The 20761-nt window shown below is 47.9% G+C and overlaps 1 protein-coding gene across 1 annotated transcript in view; it reads left to right on the top strand.

Moving 5' to 3' along the window:
* The window catches only part of LOC143274624 (GATOR1 complex protein DEPDC5-like), a 200464-nt gene that overhangs the window by 109125 nt on the left and 70578 nt on the right, over positions 1-20761 (top strand). The window contains exon 18 of the mRNA XM_076578494.1: positions 16050-16265. Coding sequence (XP_076434609.1) covers positions 16050-16265 — 216 coding nt within the window. The remainder of the gene's footprint in view (positions 1-16049; positions 16266-20761) is intronic.

The following is a 20761-nucleotide window of genomic DNA, read 5'->3' as shown; positions in this document are numbered from 1 at the left end:
TGTCTAATCCTACATAATATGCAGAAGGGCTCAGATATCCATCCAATGTGGTTTACATAGCTTGAGACCCATAATACAAGACATAAACCCAGAGATAGTGAGATTTATGGGTCTCCAGTTGTTTCAGTTGTCTTTTTCTAGGTCTTTACCTTTGTGGAGCAGAGTGATTATTCCTTGTTTTTAAGGATGCGTATATATGAAAGTTCTCCTTTGTGAAATGAGTCCATGAATGAGTCAATAACTGCTTTTCCTATTTTATTCCAAAAGAATTTCAAGTGTTCTGCTGTCACATCTGGGTGCTGTGCCATTCTTTAGATTCTTTTGTTTTAGGCATAAGTCGTTTCTTCTATTGTGACATTTTCCTTGCATAAGGTAGCATCATTTTCATCTAAACAAGGGAACATCTGATTTTCTATAAATTCATTGGTTGGTTCTGTAACATTTTCTGTGGCTGTTCTTTGATCATAGAAATTTTTATAAAATGATACTTGTTCATGTAATATGTCATTCTGGTCACTTATAATTTCACCAGTGTCTTTGCATAATCCAGTTATAATTTTTCTTTTTCCTAAAAAATTTGCTAAGCTACAAAAGTAATAAATGATAATAATTATGATAATAATAATGTGAATTTATATAGCACCTAATCTCTAAATAGGGCTCTAAGCACTTTACAAAAACGGGTAAACACACACAAACACACACACCCTCCCGAAACCTGGAGGGGGTCAAGCTGGTGTTCTCTTGACCCCCTCCCGGGGGGGTCACTACCTTATCGTGGTTGGGAGGCTTAGTGGCCAGTGATCGAGTGAGCTATGTCGGCGGGGGTATCAGTGCTTCTTGGGGTTTACTGCTCTAGTCACAGGTCTTGATTGACAGCCTACATAGCCATTGTAGCTGTTCAGGCTGAATAAGTGGTGGTTTTCGTACTGATGCCCCTGATAGGGCTTCCCATGCCGAACAGGTCGTGAGTGAGGCCCAAACTAAAAGTGACCCACTGTCCCTTTTGCTATTCTCTATTCTTCTTTTACCGCCTCTTTTCTGTCCTCAGCTCCCCATCAAGCCTTCTTTTCCACATTCTTTTTTCTCTGCGGCCTTCTTCAGGCCCGCCGTGTTTGCCGTGCAGCGCGACCTGTGATGGAGGGGAATGAGATCCTGGGGATTGAGAGAGCACGCTGCTCTCAACACATCCCTTTGGCTTGGACCTCTCCTAAGACAGGCGGCACACATTGGCCCGTGTGTGTCAATCGGCTACCCCTTCATGGGGCTGGGTCAAGACTGGCAGTTTGGAGGCTAGCGAGGATAACCCCAATAGTGCTCGGTTCTCTGTCCCTGGGAGCTGGGCATGATTGGGGGGGTACATGTTGGAGCTAAGCTGTTAGTTGTATATCCCTCCCGAAACCTGGAAGGGGTCAAGCTGGTGTTCCCTTGACCCTGGCCCCTAAGTTGGACCCCATGGTGGGTGGGTAAGGGAGGGATGAATATACAATTAATAAACCATGAATTCCAAACAAACACCCCCCCACCCCCTAAACTTGGCAAAAGAAGGAGACCAGGAACAGACGACTCGGATTCGGAGGTCGGTGAGACCTCTGGATTTTGACCGTCATGGCTTGTGGTGGAGGGCGCTGATGATGACAAGCCCTTGTCGGCTCTCAGCCCTTTCGCTATCCAGAAGGGCTTCCAGTGTCTGGTGGGATCACTGAAATCTATCAAGAGGCTGAGGAGCGGAGCATTTTTGGTGGAGACAGAGTCTAAAAGGCAGACACAGCTTCTGCTCAAGGCGACCACTTTTGTGGATAGGGCGGTGAGGGTTTCCCCTCACAAAGGTCTGAACTGTTCAAAGGGGGTCATCAGATGCCCAGAGTTGAGAGGAGTGTCTGAAGCAGAGATCAAGAGCGAGCTGTCCTCTCAGGGAGTGACCGACGTTGGCGGTGACAGTAAGGAAGGGGTCGGACAGAGTCCCGACCAACACATTTTTCCTAACCTTCTGCTGCCCGAATGTCCCCAAGGACATTCAAGTCGGATACCTGATGGTGAACGTAAGTCTGTACGTGCCGTCCCCTCTAAGATGTTTCAAATGCCAGAAATTCGGACATGTGCGGGACCGATGCAAGGAGGAAGAGGCGTGTGGCACCTGTTCAAAGGCGGCGCACCAGGGCGAATGCGTCAGTCCAGCCCGTTGTGCGAACTGCGGAGGCGGCCACCCGTCCTCATCAAAAGACTACCCCACCTGGAAAAAAGAAAAACAAATCCAGAAGGTGAAGACGGAGAAAAAATCTCTTTCTTTGAGGCACGTAAGCAAGTGGAGGCCGCATTACCTAAGGCGTCTTACGCCTCTGTCGTCAGACCCAGGATGGTGGACGTTGCAGTCCAGACGACGTCCACAGGGACGCAGATGGACGACGTGCCTACCTTGTCAGAACCGTTGGCCTTGGGTGGAGGCGCCGTGTCCACCCCTTCCCATCCTGTACGGCGGTCCTCAGGGGCTGCTGGGCGGGAGCGGAAAGCCTCAGGCGGAGGCACGTTGTCCGCCTCCCGTCCCCCCCCACCCCCCGGGCCCCCTCGCCCCGCCTCTCATCTGCCTGGCCCTCGGGCTGGCGTGAGTGGCCAGAAACCCCCCGTACCTCCAAAACCCAAGGAGGGGAGGGTTGCGGCCTCGGCGGGATCGGGAAGAGCCGAGGTGGTAGATATTCCGGCTTGGTTGGAATCGGAGAAATTCAGTTAAAAAAAATAGATATGCTATCTTGGCCGACCTTGAGCCACCGCAAGCAGAGGAGCAGGGGGTTGCAATGGATTAGGCTGCTGCTTTACTTTTTTTTTTTAACCTTTTTAATGGCAGTGATCCACTGGAACATCCGGGGGTTCTACGCCAATTTCCAGGAACTTCAGCTGCTTTGTCGTGCCTTGAAACCTTCAGTGCTGGCGCTGCAGGAGACTCTGCAAAGAGATGGCAAGGTTTTATCTCTCTCTGGTTTTAACTCAATTTTTAAACCCGCTCATCCGAAGCAAGAGGGATTGACGGGAGGTGTTGCTCTTTTTATACGTAAGTCCCATTTATACAGTACAGTTCCTTTAAGCACCCCTGGTGGCACTCAGAGTCACACTTGAGAAAACCATCACTGTCTGCTCTCTGTACCTTCCTCCTTCCGTCCGTGTTCTGAGGCAGGACCTCATGAACCTGGTCGACCAGCTCCCACGACCGTTTCTACTGTTGGGCGACTTAATGGACACTCCCCACTCTGGGGAAGTGAGATGACATCAGCCCGAGGTCTTCTCTTGGAAAACCTTCTTTCTGATATGGACTTATGCTGTCTTAACGACAAGTCTCCCACTTACCTTCATCTGTCCTCTGGAAAGCTCTCGTGTTTAGATCTGTCGGTCTGCGATCCATCGTTGGTCCTGGACTACGAGTGGAGAGTGCACGACGATCTGCATGGGAGTGACCACTTTCCTGTCGTCCACAGATGGGGAAGGTGACTCTCTGCCTGACCGCCCGGAGACCGGAGACCGATAGCGTTCGAACCCATCAACAGCTGAGGGCGAAAGCCAGGTATGTTTTTAAAAAGAGCCAGAGAAAGTTGTGGAGAGATTTTTGCTCTTCCTTAACCTCCAACACACCCAAGAAGAAAGTGTGGAGGGTTTTAAAAAAAACTAAGGGCAAAAATGTCTGCCCAACTTTTCATCACCTTAAACTTTCAGACGCTCTGGTCACAGAGAAGAAAGCAGTTGCCAATTTGCTTGCCTCCACAATTGAACAGAACTCGAGATCTGCCAACAAATCTGCTCGGTTTCTCAAAACCAAAAACCTGACAGAAAAAACACCCTGCAACTTCTCTTCCAAAAACACAGAGAGCTTCAACCTTCCTTTCACTATAAATGAACTAAAATCTGCCCTTCAGACCTGCACGGATTCCTCTCCAGGAATGGACGAGGTCCATTATAAACTCTTAAAACATTTTCCCGAAACCTGTCTGGACACCCTGCTCAAAGTTTACAACCACATCTGGATCACAGGCTTTTTTCCACCCTCCTGGCGGAAAGCCCTCATAATCCCGGTACCGAAACTGGGAAAAGACCCCTCAAACCCCTCCAACTACTGCCCAGTAGCACTGACCAGCTGCATCTGCAGACTGATGGAGAAGATGGTCAATGGTAGACTGATGTGGAAACTAGAGACCGACGGCCTTCTGGCGAAAGAACAGTGCGGTTTCCGCAAGCATCGCTCTACCGTTGACCATCTGGTTCGTCTGGAAACCACTGTAAGAAATGCCTGTGTAAACAAACAACATGTGGTGGCCATATTTTTTTTACTTGGAGAAAGCTTACGATACCACCTGGAAATTTGGAATCCTCTCGGACCTGCACAAGCTCGGCTTCTGAGGACACCTGCCCCAGTTCATCCACAATTTTTTGCAAGACAGACAATTCCAGGTGAGAGTCAGCACCACCATGTCCGACATTCACGAGCAGGAGCTGGGTGTTCCGCAAGGGAGCATTCTGTTGCCGGCTCTCTTCAGCATCAAAATTAATGACATCGTTCAGTCCGTTCAGAAGGGATCGGACAGCACGTATGCCAGCATCCAGTGACGGCTTTAGCTCTGCGTCGACAAAATCCAGTGTTGGACAGAGGAGAATGGCTTCACCTTTTCGTCCTCCAAAACTGAATGTATTCATTTTCATAACTTTCGCCAGTTCTATCCGGACCCTGAAATCCGTCTGGGAAAATCCACCATCCCGGCGGTCAAGGAAGCCAAATTTTTAGGGGTCGTCTTTGATCAGAAGCTGAACTTCCTCAGCCATATCAAACAGCTGAAAGTATCTTGCCAAAAAGCCATGAACATCATGCGAGTTGTAGGCACACGGACTGGGGTGCTGATAAGAGAACTCTCTTGCACCTCTACAGAGCTCTGGTCCGGTCCAAACTGGATTACGGAAGTGTAGTATATGGCTCGGCCAGACCGTCTTACCTGAAACTGTTGGACCCTATACACCACCAAGGGTTCCGTCTCAGCTTAGGTGCGTTCCGCACCACCCCTGTGCACAGCCTGTACGCAGAGGCGGGGGAACCGCCTCTCTCCAACCGCAGACTGAAGCTGACCCTGAATTATTATTTGAAATTGTTTTCTGAACCTACAAACCCTGCTTACGACGCTGTATTCAACAACCCTTTCGATAAGAAATTTACAGACAACCCAAACTGCATACCTCCTCTCGGACTCCGCATTCAGCCGCACTTAGAAAATGCCGATCTGGATGTCGGTGGCATCTCAGATTTCTCTAAGTTCCCTGACAGCCCCCCGTGGACCTTTAGAACACCTGAGGTCCGATTCGATCTGGCCTCCTACCGTAAAGACTCCACCAGTTCTCTGGCCTACAGAACCTACTTTTCAGAACTCTGTCACAAATTCCCCACTTTTCAAAGCATCTTCACTGACGGTTCCAAGTCAGAGGACGGAGTCGCTGCATCTGCGTTCTGTCCCGCCTTTCCTGACCGGCCCTCAACGGAGCGCATCCTGTCTGACAGCTCGGTGTACACTGCGGAACTGACCGCACTGGTTCTGGCGGTAAAAATGGTTCTCTCTTCGAAACAAAAGAGATTCATGATCTTTTCCGACTCCTTGTCAGCCCTGGAGGCGATCGCCTGCAGGAATATCACTCATCCCAAACTGCTGGAATTTTATTAAGCTTTTACTCTCGCAATGAAGAAAGGATTCGAGGTTGTGTTGGCCTGGGTTCCCGGACATGTTGGCATTCGTGGTAACGAAAGGGCGGACCTGCTGGCCAGGAACGCTGTAAAGAAAGAATTATCCAGATCCTTTGTACCATACACAGACATGAAGCGGAAGGTGAACACTTATGTTAAGGATCTTTGGCAAGAGGAGTGGAACACCCAGACGGACAACAAGCTCTTCCAGATCTGTCCAGACCTAAAAGAGACCCTCCCTTCGGGGGTGAAGAACAGAAAGGAGGAGTCTGTGCTGTGCAGACTGCGTGCGGGGCACACTTTTTTTTTACTCATTCTTACTTGTTGAAGGGGGAAGAGGCCCCTCGATGTATTCCCTGTGATGAGCCTCTCACCGTGAAACACGTGCTCCTTGACTGTTGGGATCTGCATGACGTTAGGAACAGACATTACATGGCGGTTTCTTTGAAGACTTTATTTCGTGATGTCCCTCCGTGGGTGCTGGTGGACTTCTTAAAAGAAGTGAACATTTTAAACCAGATTTGAAGGTTTTAAACTATGGAAGTTTTTTTTTCAAACTTTGGAGTGGAAAGTTTGAAGTGGTGACTCGTTTTAATTGTTTGTTGTTTTATCCTTGTAGTAGTTATTAACGCGGCGATAGCCTTGAGATGGCCTTAGTGGTCGGCGAGGCTCTAAGCACCATAATTTCATTTCATTTCATTTCAAACACACACACACACACACACACACAAACACTCACACACACACACACACACACACACACACACACACACACACACACACGCACACACTTACTGAGAACAGTAGGGTCAGGCAGTGGTTTCTACATCAATTTAAAGCAATAGGATTAAAGGGAAGACCTGAATGAAGAGGATGAAGAAGAGTTCCTGATCTGCACAGGAAAAATTTACCCTTTGACTTCAAGTGTATTGTATTGTATTACGTTTTGTCAACAGATTTTTCTGTGTGAAATTCTTGCTGCTCTCTCAGGGGATAGCGCGTTGTCAGGAGTGCAGCACCACTCTTTTTATTTTTTGATTTCTGCCTTCAAGTGCATTTGTTTTACCTTCAGGTGGATTTTTCTTTTGAGCTTTTTGCCGAGGACAACCCTTTGATGCCGTGGGGTTTTTTTTTTTACATGAGCTTGGTTCATTGTCTCATCTGACTGACAGACTAGCACCCAGACCATCACTCAAGGTCTAGTGGAAGTAAAAATCACAGACTGTACCAGGCCACTGCTCCAACATTAGTGTTACTCTCAATGACTTTCCAGTTGCTAATGGTGCTTTCCTGATTTTCAGAAAGCCCAAAAGTACTTTGTGTTGCATTCCCCTTCCTTAATGCATTTTACTCTTGTTCTGATTTGTACCCCTTTTGCTTTGTCCAGTTCTAATATTTTTAAGTTCTGCTTTAGCTGCAATAAAAAATAAACAACTCTTATTTACTTCTACATTAGCAGGATTTCTAATGAGCTCACATTCGTTTTTCTTTTATCTGTGTTTGTTTTCTTCTGGATTTTGTTTCGATTTTGGCAAGATATTTCTTTTCCAAACTCACAGCAGAAGTTTATAGTATCAACTTTACATAATTCCCATTTAACTATTTTAAAGATATTTCATTACTATATTCATTTATTAATTTTTCAAGGTCATTCATTTTTTGGATAAACGTTTTGTTCTGTAGATAGCTGTTGTTACATTTCCAGTCTCATGGACCACAGATGAGTATTAAGTTTGGTGTCATATACTGTACCATGTCAAACTGATGCAAACTAGGCCTATTGGTTTGCTCTGCTTGGCCAAATTTCGCGCGGCTAACAGTGAAAAGACGGGCCCACCGCTCTCAGCCAATCAAACGCCTCTAAAAACTATAAGCGCTTAATCATTCCTTTGGCCAAGGCTCTCCACGCCATCTTGTCAGGTTTACGCTCTGTCTCGTCTTACGCTTTTTTCGGCTGTTCAGCGTATCCTTTTGGCCTTATTTTGTTGCATGCGGCTTGTGTTTATTGTATTCTTACATTCTGTGTACTCGATTCGACTCGGCACCCTCGATTCGTTCGATTTTTTCTGCCTCTAAGTCGATCCTGTCTTTCCTTTCTCTGTTGGGGGTCGGATTTTCGCTGGGTGCCTAAGCGCAGGTTCCATGCCTCGTGTGCCATACCACGAAGGCAGGGAATCATGATGCTGGGATTGAGACTCGGTAAGAGACTCTCCCAGGCCCGGAGCTCATGATTCCTCCTGATACGGACCGCGGCGATGCGTCGTTAGACGCTGATCGCGGAGGCGACGTTCGTACCAGTAAAACGGTCATGAAGGGGACCGGGGGGAAAGAGGTACGAGCGTCGCCTCCCGAGGTGTCCCAGCGCGAGGCAGGGAGAAGGGTGAATGGCAAGTCATCTCCGTGCTGTGGGGACTCACAGCTAGGCGCGGACTCCCGAGGGGAGGCCGCGCCCGGCCATTACCCGGGTCCCCACTCGGAGACGGCCCTCGCGTGCCCCATTGTTGTTCCCCCTCCTCCCTTCTCTGTCGACCCCCATCCCCCACCTCCTTTTGGGGGGGGAGAAAAATTTGGTTCCGGGGGGGGATCTCTACTTTGCCCACCCCGGGCCAAGCCACCCCAGTCTCCCCACGGGAGGGGATTCGGGGCGCGTGGCAACCTGCTCTGCAGGTCTTCCCGCTATCCGGCCGGTCTCCCCTGCTGGGGGAGGCCCGTGCGTGTCAGGCGGTTCCGGGCAGTCAGCCCGCTCGTCTTCGGGCGGGACTGACACCCAAGTCGGACCTGACCTCCCTCCGACTTGGCCAGGTTGTTCCCTTCATGGAGGTCAATGCACCAGTGACCCTTGGGGTTTGGGTCACAGTATGGCTGGTGCCCACGGGTAGTTACCCCCATTCTACCCGTACTGGGGCGCATCTAGGGTGCACACTGGGTTGCCGGGAGCACCAAGGGCCAGCCCCTTGTCTGCTCCCCACCGGACCCAACCCAGCACATCTCACAGGGTGACACACACAGCCCCGACAAGTGGGATCGACTTCTTGTCGGTCAGGTCGAGCTCCTCGACCAATATTGCCACTCTGTCCACAAATCGGGCCTCTGTCAACCCACAGGTGACCACCACGGTCACAACGGCCTCCTTGTCAGGACCGACGGCTGCTCAGGGGCCCTACTCGGCCCGGCGGAGCCGGCAGTCCCCACCTGCCCAGCCCTCGGTCCTACAGTGAGATGAGTGGGTGTTTGTCCCCACACAGCACTCGTGGGTCACTCTTGCATCCAGGGACGCCCTCTCTGAAAAGGTGTGGCACCCACCATCCCAAGCATGGTTGGACCTACGGTCCACACGCTCCCCACCCGCTTCAGGTGTCAAGGACATAACAGTGGCGGCCATGGTCCCGGCTCGGGATCGTCCCAGCTCATCCCGCTGGGCTGACCACAGCTCACAGGACGCCCCAGTGGGTACATCCACTTGGGATGGCACCCAGCAGGGGATGGACTGCGAACAAGAGTGGGAGCCCCTGTCTTCGGATGAGGACGAACAAGCAGATGAGCACTCTTCGCCCACATCCCAGGGGGGACAGATTGAGCCCGTGCCTCCCTAGGGACCAGCCTGAACCAAACTCGGACTTTGCCGAGCTCGAACTGACCCTCCCCAATAGGGCCACGTATGCTGAATCAGTCCCTCAGGCTACTTTGTTACCCTTGACCCTCCTTACGCCATGTGACTCTAACTCCAGAACCACAAGGCAACTCAGAGTGCCAGAAATGGTGCAGGTATGGCTTATTAAGTCAGCCCGCACTGTCAGGGGTGCTGCTTCCATCCCTCCTCCAGGCAGGGAGTCCCTCTCTGCCCCGGGCGCCTTTTCCCCGGGAAAGTTTCTTAAAGATTCCTCCAAGGGAGGGTTGTGGTCCTGGTACACACAGGACCACCCTGCCTACAGCGGAGCAGAGCCCTCCGCACAGAACAGGATGTTGGTCTCACAGCGCACCACCTTCCCCACTTCAGCTAACCTATCCTTTAAAACGTTAGCAGAGTGGGACAAATTGGCCCGCTGCTGCCTCCTCGAGGTTTCCACGGCGTACACCTTCGACACGTTCCTTCACAGGGCCAATGAGCTGTGGGAACAGTGTCCAGTTAATCAGGACAAGGGGTCTCCTTCCTCTGTCCCGCCGGGCCTCTTCACCGACCAGAGGTTACACGCTTTTGGCAATAGGGTAGCATCTGGTCTCACGGCAGCTGCAGACACAGCTACCAGCCTTCACTTCAATACTGTGCTAGCGCGGCGTGATGCCATTTTCAGCCTCTCTAACATTCCTGTGGAGGAGAGGGCTGCCCTGCGGTCCATCCCAGCACAGCAGCACTCCCTCTTCGGCCAGTTCCCGCCCCATTTTGTCAGCCACAGGGCAGAGACAAACAGGGAGGTGGCCTCATATTTGGCCCACACCTCTCATGGGCTCCAGGGTTCTATGCCATTGAAGAGACTGGCCACCAGGGCCCCTCCATATACCACGCCGCCTGTCAAGGCAGCGTGTGCCGAATCAGTGGCAGAGGAATAAACCACCTTAGGTCTGTCCAAGCCGACCGGCCATGCCCAAGGCCAGAAGGCAGCACCCCCAATGACTGGGCCCCGATTCAGCACCGCCGGTCGTTCAGCCCCTCCAAGTAGGAAACTTGTCCCGGCATGCACATCAGTGGTGTGCTCTGGGACTCAACGACGGGATTATGTCGGTGCTAGAGTCGGGGTACATGCTGTCTTGGGTGGAGGATCTCCCCCCTCTAAAGATCCACTCCTCCTCCTTAGGTGCCCAGCTCGACGGAGCAGGAGAGCGTCCTAGAAAAAGAGATATCGCACCCACTCCTCATGGGGCTATATCTCAACTCTCGGACCCGGGCCCCGGTTTTTACGGCTGGTTGTTGGTGATTCCAAAGGTCTCGGGAGGGTGGAGACCAGTTTTGAACTTGTCCCCCCTCAACAACTTCCTCCCCAAAATCAAATTCAAGATGGACACACAGGCACAGATTCGGGAGACCATCCAACAAGGTGATTGGCCTACCTCTATCGATCTGGAAGATGCTTATTTTCATATACTCATCCATTCGGCATCCCGTCGGTACCTGAGGTTCGTGTGGAGGGACAAGGGGTTCCAGTTCCCGGCCCTCCCATTTGGTCTGTCCCTTGCCCCTTTCCTGTCTACCAAGGTGGTGCGGGAATTGGTGTCCATCGTCCGCTCGGAATCCATTTGTCTCTGTGAGTACCTGGACGACTTGCTTATCCTGGCCCAGTCGCAGGCCCTGTGCCTGAGTCATACGGCCAGACTTCTAGACCTTTGCTCCCAACTGGGCTTCCTCATGGACCAGCAGATATGCGATCTGTCCCCATGTCAGTCCTTCGACTTCTTAGGGATGAGATTCGACATGCGGTCTATGATAGTCTCTCTGGCGCCAGATCACTGGGACCGTCTGGCAGGCCTCCTCAGCCACTGGCGCCACTCCTCCCAAGATACAGTGCAGACACTTTCTTCCCTCTTGGGCATGATGGAGTCCACGGCACCTCTCATTCCCCTGGACAGGGTTCTCAAGCGCCCTCTCCAGAGGGCACTGAGGTTACGCCGGTCCCAGAGCACTCAGCCATGGGATACCCAGATATGTCTGGGCGAGTGTTTCCTCGAGGTGAGATCAGAGTGGTTAATCACCCCCTTTGGACACAGGGGGTGCCCTTAGCCCCACCTACTCTTCAGGTGGCACTCTTCACAGACGCCTCCTCCCTGGGCTGGGGAGCCCACATGGACTCACTCTATGCAGCAGGGACTTGGTCCCCGGAGGAGCGCCTATGCCACATCAATGTTCTGGAACTGGAGGCAGTTCGCAGGACTCTCCTGCACTTCATGGGGGAGGCCACTGGCAAGACCATCCGCTTGTTCACGGACAAGACGACGGTCGCATGTTATGTGAACAAATGGGGGGAGCGCACTCGGCAGACCTCTCAATGCGGACTGAGGCTCTCCTCCGTTTGGTGCCACAGCAAGGGCATTGCACTTTCAGCGAGACACTGAGCAGGAAAAACCAACTTCTTGGCAGATGCTCTTAGCAGGTCCAAGAGTGTCATGCGCACAGAGTGCACCCTGGACAAGGACAGCCTTCAGGGGGTGTGGGAACAGTGGTTTCGGCCGATGGTGGACCTTGTTCAACAAGAGACTTCCCACTTCCGTGTCTTCAGTTGCCGACCCAGAAGCGTGGGCAGTGGATGCTCTCTCTCTAGATTGGAGCAGTCTGATTGCCTCCGCGTTTCTTCCCTTTCCATTTCTGTCCAAGGTGATACGGAAAGACAGATTGGAACACCCGCAGCTGATCCTCATTGCGCCGGAATGGCCAGCCCAGACCTGGTTTCCGGACCTTCAGTCCCTGACACATGTTCCCACCCCTGGAACTTGAAACCAAATCTCATCTGCTGAGGCAGCCTCGCTCGGGCACTCCGCATTCCAATCCTCAACTGCTCCACCAGCACGCATGGCTGCTGTGCGGTCGGAACTGTCAGCATCACCATTGAAGTCCTCGACCCCTCGGTCGGCCTCTGTGTCGGCTGCGCTGACCCAGGGGTCTGCCTCCTCTGACCTCCTCTCCATAGTCACCAGAGCAGGAGGCAGGGAACGGAGACTTTGTATGACTTTCGCGGGAAGATATGGTTGCGGTGGTGTACAGCTCAGGGCATTACCCCTACGAACCTTACGAGCATGCAGCTGGCCAACTTTCTGGCTCTCTGCTCCTCGGTTCATCCTGTCTGCTAGTTCTGTGCGAGGGTACAGGTCTGCCTTCTGTACCACAATGCAAACAGCTAGGTGGTTCCGCCTTTGAAGCGGATTGCCTGCTCAGAGAGGTGGCTAGGGGTGCCCCTCTGAAGGAAGCTAGAGACCCCAGAAGAGTGCCCCTCTGGGACTTGTTCCTGGTGCTGGATTTCATTCGAAAACAGCCCTTCCTACCATTGGGGACTATTCCTTTTGACATCCTCACCCTCAAGACCACTTTCCTTCTGTGGCTGCCCACAGGCAGTCGTAGAAGTGAGCTGCATGGGCTTAGTGGAATGCCACAAGATCTGGCCTTCCACAGAGATGGTTCCATCACTATTCGTTTCCTTCCAGAGTTTCTGGCTAAGAACCAAGACCCTGAGGTTCCTTCCCCCTCTCCGAGGGTCAGACCTTTGTCTGATATTCTTGCCCAAGATGATGAGGATAGGCACCTGTCCTGTTCGGTGTCTCAAATATTATTGGGATAGGTCTCGCCATAGGCGTTCTTCTCAGAGGTGTCTGCTCATCTCCCTCAATGAGAATTACAAGAAAGACATTGCTGCAGGCACCATTTCCCGCCAGGTTTCCCAAGTCATTCGTAGAGCCTACTCTCATGCACACAGGGATATCAGCTGTCTTCATCCCAGGGCACACGAAGTGCGGGCCATAGCTACTTCGGCTGCTTTCCAGCACTCAGTGCCAACGCAGCATGTCTTGGAGGCAGCCTTCTGGCCGTCTGAGAATCCCTTCATCAACTTCTACCTCAGGAATTTCCGTATGACCAGGGCTGACGGTTCCAAGGGGATTTCCTTTGTCGCGGCTAACACTGCCGTCTCAGTTACAAGGGCTCCCCATATGAACCAGTAGGTGTTGCCCTCCTCCATTTGCTTTAAATTCTGCATCAGTTTGACATGGTACAGTATATGACACCAAAAGGAGGAGTTTGTATTATACTCCATGTTTGGTGTTAAATATACTTACCATGTCAAACTCGAATGCCCGCCCGTCCGTCCCCGCGTCTCCGCCGTGGTTCTCATGGGGCATTTTTGTTCATGGCCACGGAATGATTAAGCGCTTATAGTTTTTAGAGGCGTTTGATTGGCTGAGAGCGGTGGGCCCGTCTTTTCACTGTTAGCCGCGCGAAATTTGGCCAAGCAGAGCAAACCAATAGGCCTAGTTTGCATCAGTTTGACATGGTAAGTATATTTAACACCAAACATGGAGTATAATACAAACTCCTCCTTTCTATGTCTACTGCTTAGTGGCCAGAACTGGGTGCATGCTGGTATTTGCAAAATACGCAAAAATGCAACATACCTTCTGACATAAAGCAATAATCAAGTTGTTGAGTGACAAATGGGCTTTTCCTACTCCAGGTGTGTTCTTTTTCTGTATTGTGAAATGTCCTCAAAATATCAATTAATTCTAGTGATTTGATCAATTCATTGAATTCATTTATTTCTGTTTTGTGATGAGGGAGTCATGAGATAATGTCTAATTTGTTACTGAGGATGCAGTGAAATCTCCTAAGAGAAGAAGGTTAGTTTTACTATATTCATCAAGTTTATCTTGTAGTGCTCTCAAAAAGGCTATTGTATCAGTTGAAATATTTGGGGGATATGTGTTTGCAACAATGAAGTCGTAGCTGTCATTTGTGATTGAGACAACCAGGATTCTGTCCTGTGCCAGTTGCAGATCTACTTTACCACTAAAGTGTTTGGAAACCATAATTACCCACGTCATTCCCTTTTGGCAGCAGCTGTCATTGACCTTGGTGTGGAAGTGTTGCAGCCTGCTTCCTAGTCAGCATAGTGATCAGATGTTCAAGATATGTTAATCTATGCTGAACAGCTAGTACCCTGCCCTATGATCTGCTTTCTACAAGACAATAGTCCAAAGGAATGCTCTCAGCAGAAGTAGTCAAACAACAAACAAAAGGAGCAGCGTCCAGTTCATCCTGTTAAAAAAACAAACAAGAGTCTTGACTCATTAACATTCAATTTTACAAGTTTATACCAAGAGCCGATTGTTGGGATGAACAAAGCAAGGACACCCTCCCTATTGTACCCTCCTAACTAATCTAAACGTACCCTGCATCTCTGCAACCCACAAGGGGTTGCCCATGAAACACCGCACCTTCCCAGACTAACTAACACCCCAGCAACACAAACACAGAGACACAGAAAATTTCAGCTCAGTTCTTTACTGTAGTTCCACTTTGAAACAGGTCCAGACAGAAAATTAACCCTTTAACTAGTACACTTCTTTGGTTTTATAATAACATAGTAAATAGGTTTTGGTAAACGTGGCACCAGTTGTGTGCAATGTCAGTTCACTTGAACTACACCCAAACTCATCCGTTGTCAGCATGCCTAATGAAGACACATGCCTGCACAATCAAAGAGGTACGGGATGTGGGACAGTGGGTGAGGACATTCGAAGTAGGGAGGTCAGGGGAAGGAGTGGGTGTGAGGAATTTGGGGTGAACAGGGCAGAAGGGAACCAAGGACGACTGCAGAGACGATTCCTGGAGTTCCATTGGGATGGCAGACAGGGGAAAACCACAGGAAAAATCTGACTCCCATGTCTCTGGAGACTATGCTGTTTTACAAAAGAGTAAACCCGCATATAATCCGAAAGAGACATTTATCCTAAATGACATTTTGTCGCTATTTATCATGCTAGTTTCAAACTACAGAAACAAAACTCAGTGAGGCAATATTACAATCCCCCAATCACATTTCAAACATCACAAAAATGTTTTGGAAATCTTAGACTGCAATTACACACAGTTTACATTTTAAAGGAAATAAATTTGAAGCAATAACTCAAGCTGAATACATGGCAGACAAACCTGAAACACAACTTTACTAATTCCCCCCAAAATATCTAGAAATAAAAGAGTACTGGATTTAAAAGATTTCCGTTAAAACACCTCTCTCAGCCATATACACATCCAAAACCTAAGTCACATAATGCCAATAAATGTCACAAGTTACAACACAAACACCATGAGGACAAACTAACTATACAACTTCTCCCTCACCTGTCACCAGGAAACAAGCACACCACTGGCTCAGAAGAAAAACACAGAACACGAACCCACACAGAGGAAGAAGGGGGTCACACATGAATTGAACCCCACAACTCCTGTTAAGAGGACACCCAACAGCTCGCTTGCTGGCCCGGCGACCCGTCTCATACCAAAACTCAGCTCCAAAAGCAAAGCAAAATCCTTCCAAACGATGTAACATGTGAACTCCTCTCAAGTGTTTAGAAAGAGAAGGAATAAGGACATGCCAGACACACATCACAAGAGATTCACGTGCATTAGTTCAGTATTGAACTAAGCACACAAGAGAATGATGGAGCAAAAAGAGGGAGAGAGGAGGGAGAAAGGGAGATGAGGGGAAGGGAGACGAACACGCGCACAAATGAATGCCATGAGCCGGGACAATAAGTAAAAGTAATTGCAATATAGCTTCATGCAAAGCCATAATCCTCAACCCTCATCACCCTTTCATTTTGTGTTTTCATAAACTGAACCACGATTTTCACTTATTTCCAGAGAGGACATTTAGCCGTGAGTCTTTTGACTCATCAGGCAGTGAAGACTGGTACTGTCAGCGACCAGTAGTGGGCAGTGCAGGGTCCCCAGTGGGTCACTCACGAACCATGGGTGGATTCCACCTCAACCGAGCTCTCATCAACCCCTTTGCCCCATCACGCCTCCAGTTCAAAATGACATCCAACCGACGACGCTGGGTACATGCTCTACCAACAGGTGACTCATGATTTTCTGTTTTAGTTAAAACATAGTTCGTTCCAACAGGTGACTCCTCATTTCTGTTTTAGTTAAAACATGGTTTGTTCCTTTAGGTAATTCATGATTTTTCTTTTAGTTAAAACATGATTTGTTCCTACAGATAACTCCTCATTTCTGTTTAAATTAAAATGGTTTGTTTGAGAAAGTAGGATTCATAGTTGTAAAGAGTGCACAGGTGTGAGTATGTTCTTGCTTGCTGGAGAAAGACCGTGGAAGGGTTTGTTTTATTCTGTCAGTTGTCAGCAAGTCATGTCTAGCACCAGTAGTTGTATTTACTTATCAGGTTTAAGCAGGGACCAGAGAGGTTGCCAGTGCATGGACATGAAGATAGAAAGGGGGAGACAACAGACAGAAACAGAAAGAGGCAAAGAAAACAAGAGAGTAATTGAAAAGAGAAAGAAAACTGAACATAGAATTTTCAGAAGATGGGCATACTATTTCATAACAAAGTGTGGAGCCTTCCTGGCTGACATGCGATTCCTGCTGGATTAAAAACAAGAACAAAACCAAAAACATGAGTGATGAGGAGGAGGGGGTACACCAGTACTTACATGTATATAGATCTTTCAATCCATATCATGTTATTACTCACCATCTCAAAGAAGTATTTGTCAAACTGAAGATTGTGTGCTGGAAACCAAAAATTCCATCCAGCAAAAGCAGCCCATATGAATTCTCATTTCAGTGTTTCATGATCATAATACAGATAGATCTATCAGAGTTTCAAATCTTTGTCTTCATCATGATTTTCCAGCTTTGATAAGTCATAATAAAATCATAAAATGCATTTCTTTCCTTTTTTTAATTTTTTTTTTTATGCATTTCTTTCCTTTTTTTTTTTTTTTTTTTTTTTTTTTTTAATATACCAGACAAGTCCAGTTCTCTTTTCAGTAGTATGATTGGTGGATCTGACACATTCTCCCACATAAAAAAGATCTAGATAAAAGTTGCGGACTTCCTGTCTTCATCATAGCTTTCAGGCTGTCTTAGTTTGTTGGGTTTTTTTACAAAATAATTAATGCTCCATACGAAAATTGATTTTCTGTAATCTTCTATTTTAAGTATGTTTTTTTTTTCTTTCATGATAGCAATTTAATTACTACAGTTAGACCAGTTGATGTGTAAACTGCATAATAATAATAATAATGGACATTTATGTGGCGCTTTTCTCCAGAAATACTGTTCAAAGCGCTTTACATTTCATTACCCACTCCCCACCTCCCCATCAATACTCTCCTCCAACCCCTGCCCCCACCCCGTCACATACACGGAAGCACGTGAAAAACCTCATGCAACTGAACATTGGAAATTACCCACCTACCTATGATGTTCTCCAGAAAACGCATCCAGATCTGCAGTACGCGTTCAGGCACACGAAAGCACAGACACTCACCAACATACCACACACACACACAGCAAACAGCCTCTTCACAACAAAACATGCACCCAAAACTAGATCACACAAAGATTTGAAATAAAAATTCAAAAAATAACAAAGAAAAAAATATAATAAAATAAAACCGCTGTTGCTGCTTTTGGAAAAGGTGTGTTTTCAGAGCAGACTTAAAAGATTTCAGTGAGACAGAATGCCGCAAATTTTCTGGTAATTTTTTCTACAGTGACGGAGCCTGGAAAGAAAAAGATCTTTGACCCTGTTGCTTCTTTTTTAACAACAGGGAGTTTTAAAAGCCTGGTATCAGAAACAGAATGAAGGTGACGAGTTGGAATGTACACTTCAAGGAGGTCAGAGAGGTAGCGAGGGCCAGAGCTTGAGAGGGCAGAAAACGTCAGAGCAGAAAGCTAGTATTCAATTGTTTTTGAAACTGGTAGCCAGTGAAGAGAGTGGAATAGAGGAGTAATGTGTTCAAATTTGGAGGATGTGAAAATAAGTCGAGCAGCATTGTTCTGAACTCTTTGAAGTTTATCAAGTGAAGTGTTTGGAGTGCCGACAAGAACAGAGTTGCAGTAATCAATCCTAGACAAAACAAACGCACAGATTAATGTTTTGGTTACTTCCATAGACAGGTAATGGCAAATAGCACTAATTCTTCGCAACTCAAGATAAGCTGATTTGCAAATGTTTGAAATATGTTGCTGAAATGACAGACTGTGGTCAAGACTGACACCAAGGCTCTGCACTGATCGGGAGACAGGAATGACTGTGTTGTTTACCAGAAGAGAATGAAGGAGAGACGGGTGGTTCATAAATTTCTTGGGACAAGCAAGTAACAGTTCAGTCTTTTCATCATTTAGCTGTAGTTTGTTGAAGGTCATCCAAGACTTCAAGTCTGTTATACACTTTTGCATTTGTGTCATGAGTTTATCAGTTTCAGCAATAGAAGCCAACTAATAGAGTTGAGTGTCGTCAGCGAAGCTCTTGTGCGAGAGACAGTGACTTTTTATAATATCAGACAGGGGGGTAGCCTACAGAACAAACAAAATAGGGCCAAGGACTGATCCCTGTGGGACACCAAATGATAACAGAGTTTCATTATAATATTTGCCATTTACACAGACAGTCTGGGTTCGATTCGTTAAGTAGGACTGAAGCCAGGAAAGAGCAAGATTGTGAATGCCAAAAGAATGTTGAGTCCTTCAATGAGAAGTGTATGATCAATTGTATCAAATGCTGCAGTAAAATCTAAAAGAGCAAGAACTGAAATTCTGTCATCGTCAAAACCACAGAGAATGTCATTTACAATCTTCAGCAATGCTGTTTCAGTACTATGGCCTTGTCGGTAAGCAGACTGATGGTGGTCGAAAAGATCATTCTGCTCTAGGTGTTTAAGAAGCTGGGAGAGGGTGACTTTTTCTAAAATTTTGGAAAGGAGGGACACATTTGAGACAGGTCTGGAATTTTTCATATTGTTCTGATCTAAGGAAAGCTTCTTTATGAGTGGACGCACAACAGCATGTTTGAAAACAAAACAGAAAGCAACCAGACAGAAGTGAATCATTAACAACATGAGTGATGTACAGAAACAGGACATCAAGACAATCAAGGAAAAACAGTAAAGGGGATTAGGGTTGATTTCACAGAACTTTTGCGCTGCATTTAAGCAGATTTTCTTTACAATTTGTTCATCAACAGGTTAAAACTGGAGGAGACAAGGACCTTTGTACACATGATCAGCTGCTGGTGTAACCAGGGGAACAACAGAGTCAAGATTATGGCACATCATTGTTATCTTATTGGTAAAAAAAGTCTGCAAATTTCTGTGAGAGTTCTTGGCTGGTATAAATTGTTGGTTGCTTTGCCAAGAAGAGTGTTTGAGATGTTGAATAATTGTTTGCTTATTGGGCTTGCCAAAATTTTTGCTGAGTAAACTGTACTCTTGGCACGATCAACGATGTCAGTGGCACGGTTTCTGGCAGCCTGAAAAATCTGCCAGTGGACTGTAAGGCCAGAGGCACGCCACGCCCTCTCAGCACGCCTTCTTTCCTGCTTGGCCTCATGATGCTCAGGTCCCACAGTCTTGTACCATAGAGAAGGGGGCCGGTGAGAGACAAGGCGACAGATCGGTGGAGCGTGCTTGTCCAGGGTAGCATGCAGGCACTGAGAGAAGTCCTCTGCTGATGGTCTTGGTGGTAGGTCAGTCTGGAGGTCAGCTTTGAAAACCTGGATATCCATTGAAGCCAGCTTTCGTATTTCTCTGTAGCTTCGTGGGTTGGGAGGCTTGGAGAGGTTCCGACTGCACACCACACAGGAATAGTCAGAAGACAGGACATGGTCAACAGCTTTTGTCTTCCCTGTAAATAACTCAGTCATCAATGTGACCATGGTTATGAGTCGGATTGGAGACAGACTGACTGAGGTTGAAGGTATCGAGCATGTCAAAAACTTTGGATGTGTAAAACCCAGATGGATGGTTGTAATGAAAGTTGAAGTCACCCACGATGAGCAGGGATCCTGTCAGGTTGTTGGCATATTCTAAGAGATCTGGAAACTGCTGTATGAACATTGCATCAGTCAGTTTGTTCTTTTTGCTTGGTGGGGGGCAGTATAAACAAAAGATGTTGAAATGAAACTGTTGAAAAGTAAGTGAAAGATAAAATAGTTCAAAAGAAGAGTGGTGGAAAGGAAAATAAGGGGAAAACTTGATGTCTCAGTTTATCCGACACGACAAAAGCTGTACCACCTCCCCATGTAGTTGTTGAGCGAGGAAAAGAGGCAGTGGTGAAACCAGGGGGAGACAGATCGTGACATTTTGCCTCGTCTCCCACTTCACGAAGCCAGGTTTCAGTCCCACAAAATATGCCAGTGTTGTTTCCAATAATGTAACCATTAATGGCTGATCCTTTCACCCACTTACTGGTATTAAAAAGAGCAACTGTCAGGTCTGTTTAACCCTCAGTGTCAAATTGGATGATAGGCACCTGAGTAAGATAGGAAAATATACAGACCTTTTATTGTCATGAACTGTGGAGAGCCAGTCCATTTACCCCACCGATCA

Source organism: Babylonia areolata, chromosome 29 (assembly GCF_041734735.1).
Source record: "Babylonia areolata isolate BAREFJ2019XMU chromosome 29, ASM4173473v1, whole genome shotgun sequence".
NCBI classification, from domain to species: domain Eukaryota; kingdom Metazoa; phylum Mollusca; class Gastropoda; order Neogastropoda; family Buccinidae; genus Babylonia; species Babylonia areolata.
This window is presented reverse-complemented; position numbering and strand designations above follow the sequence as displayed.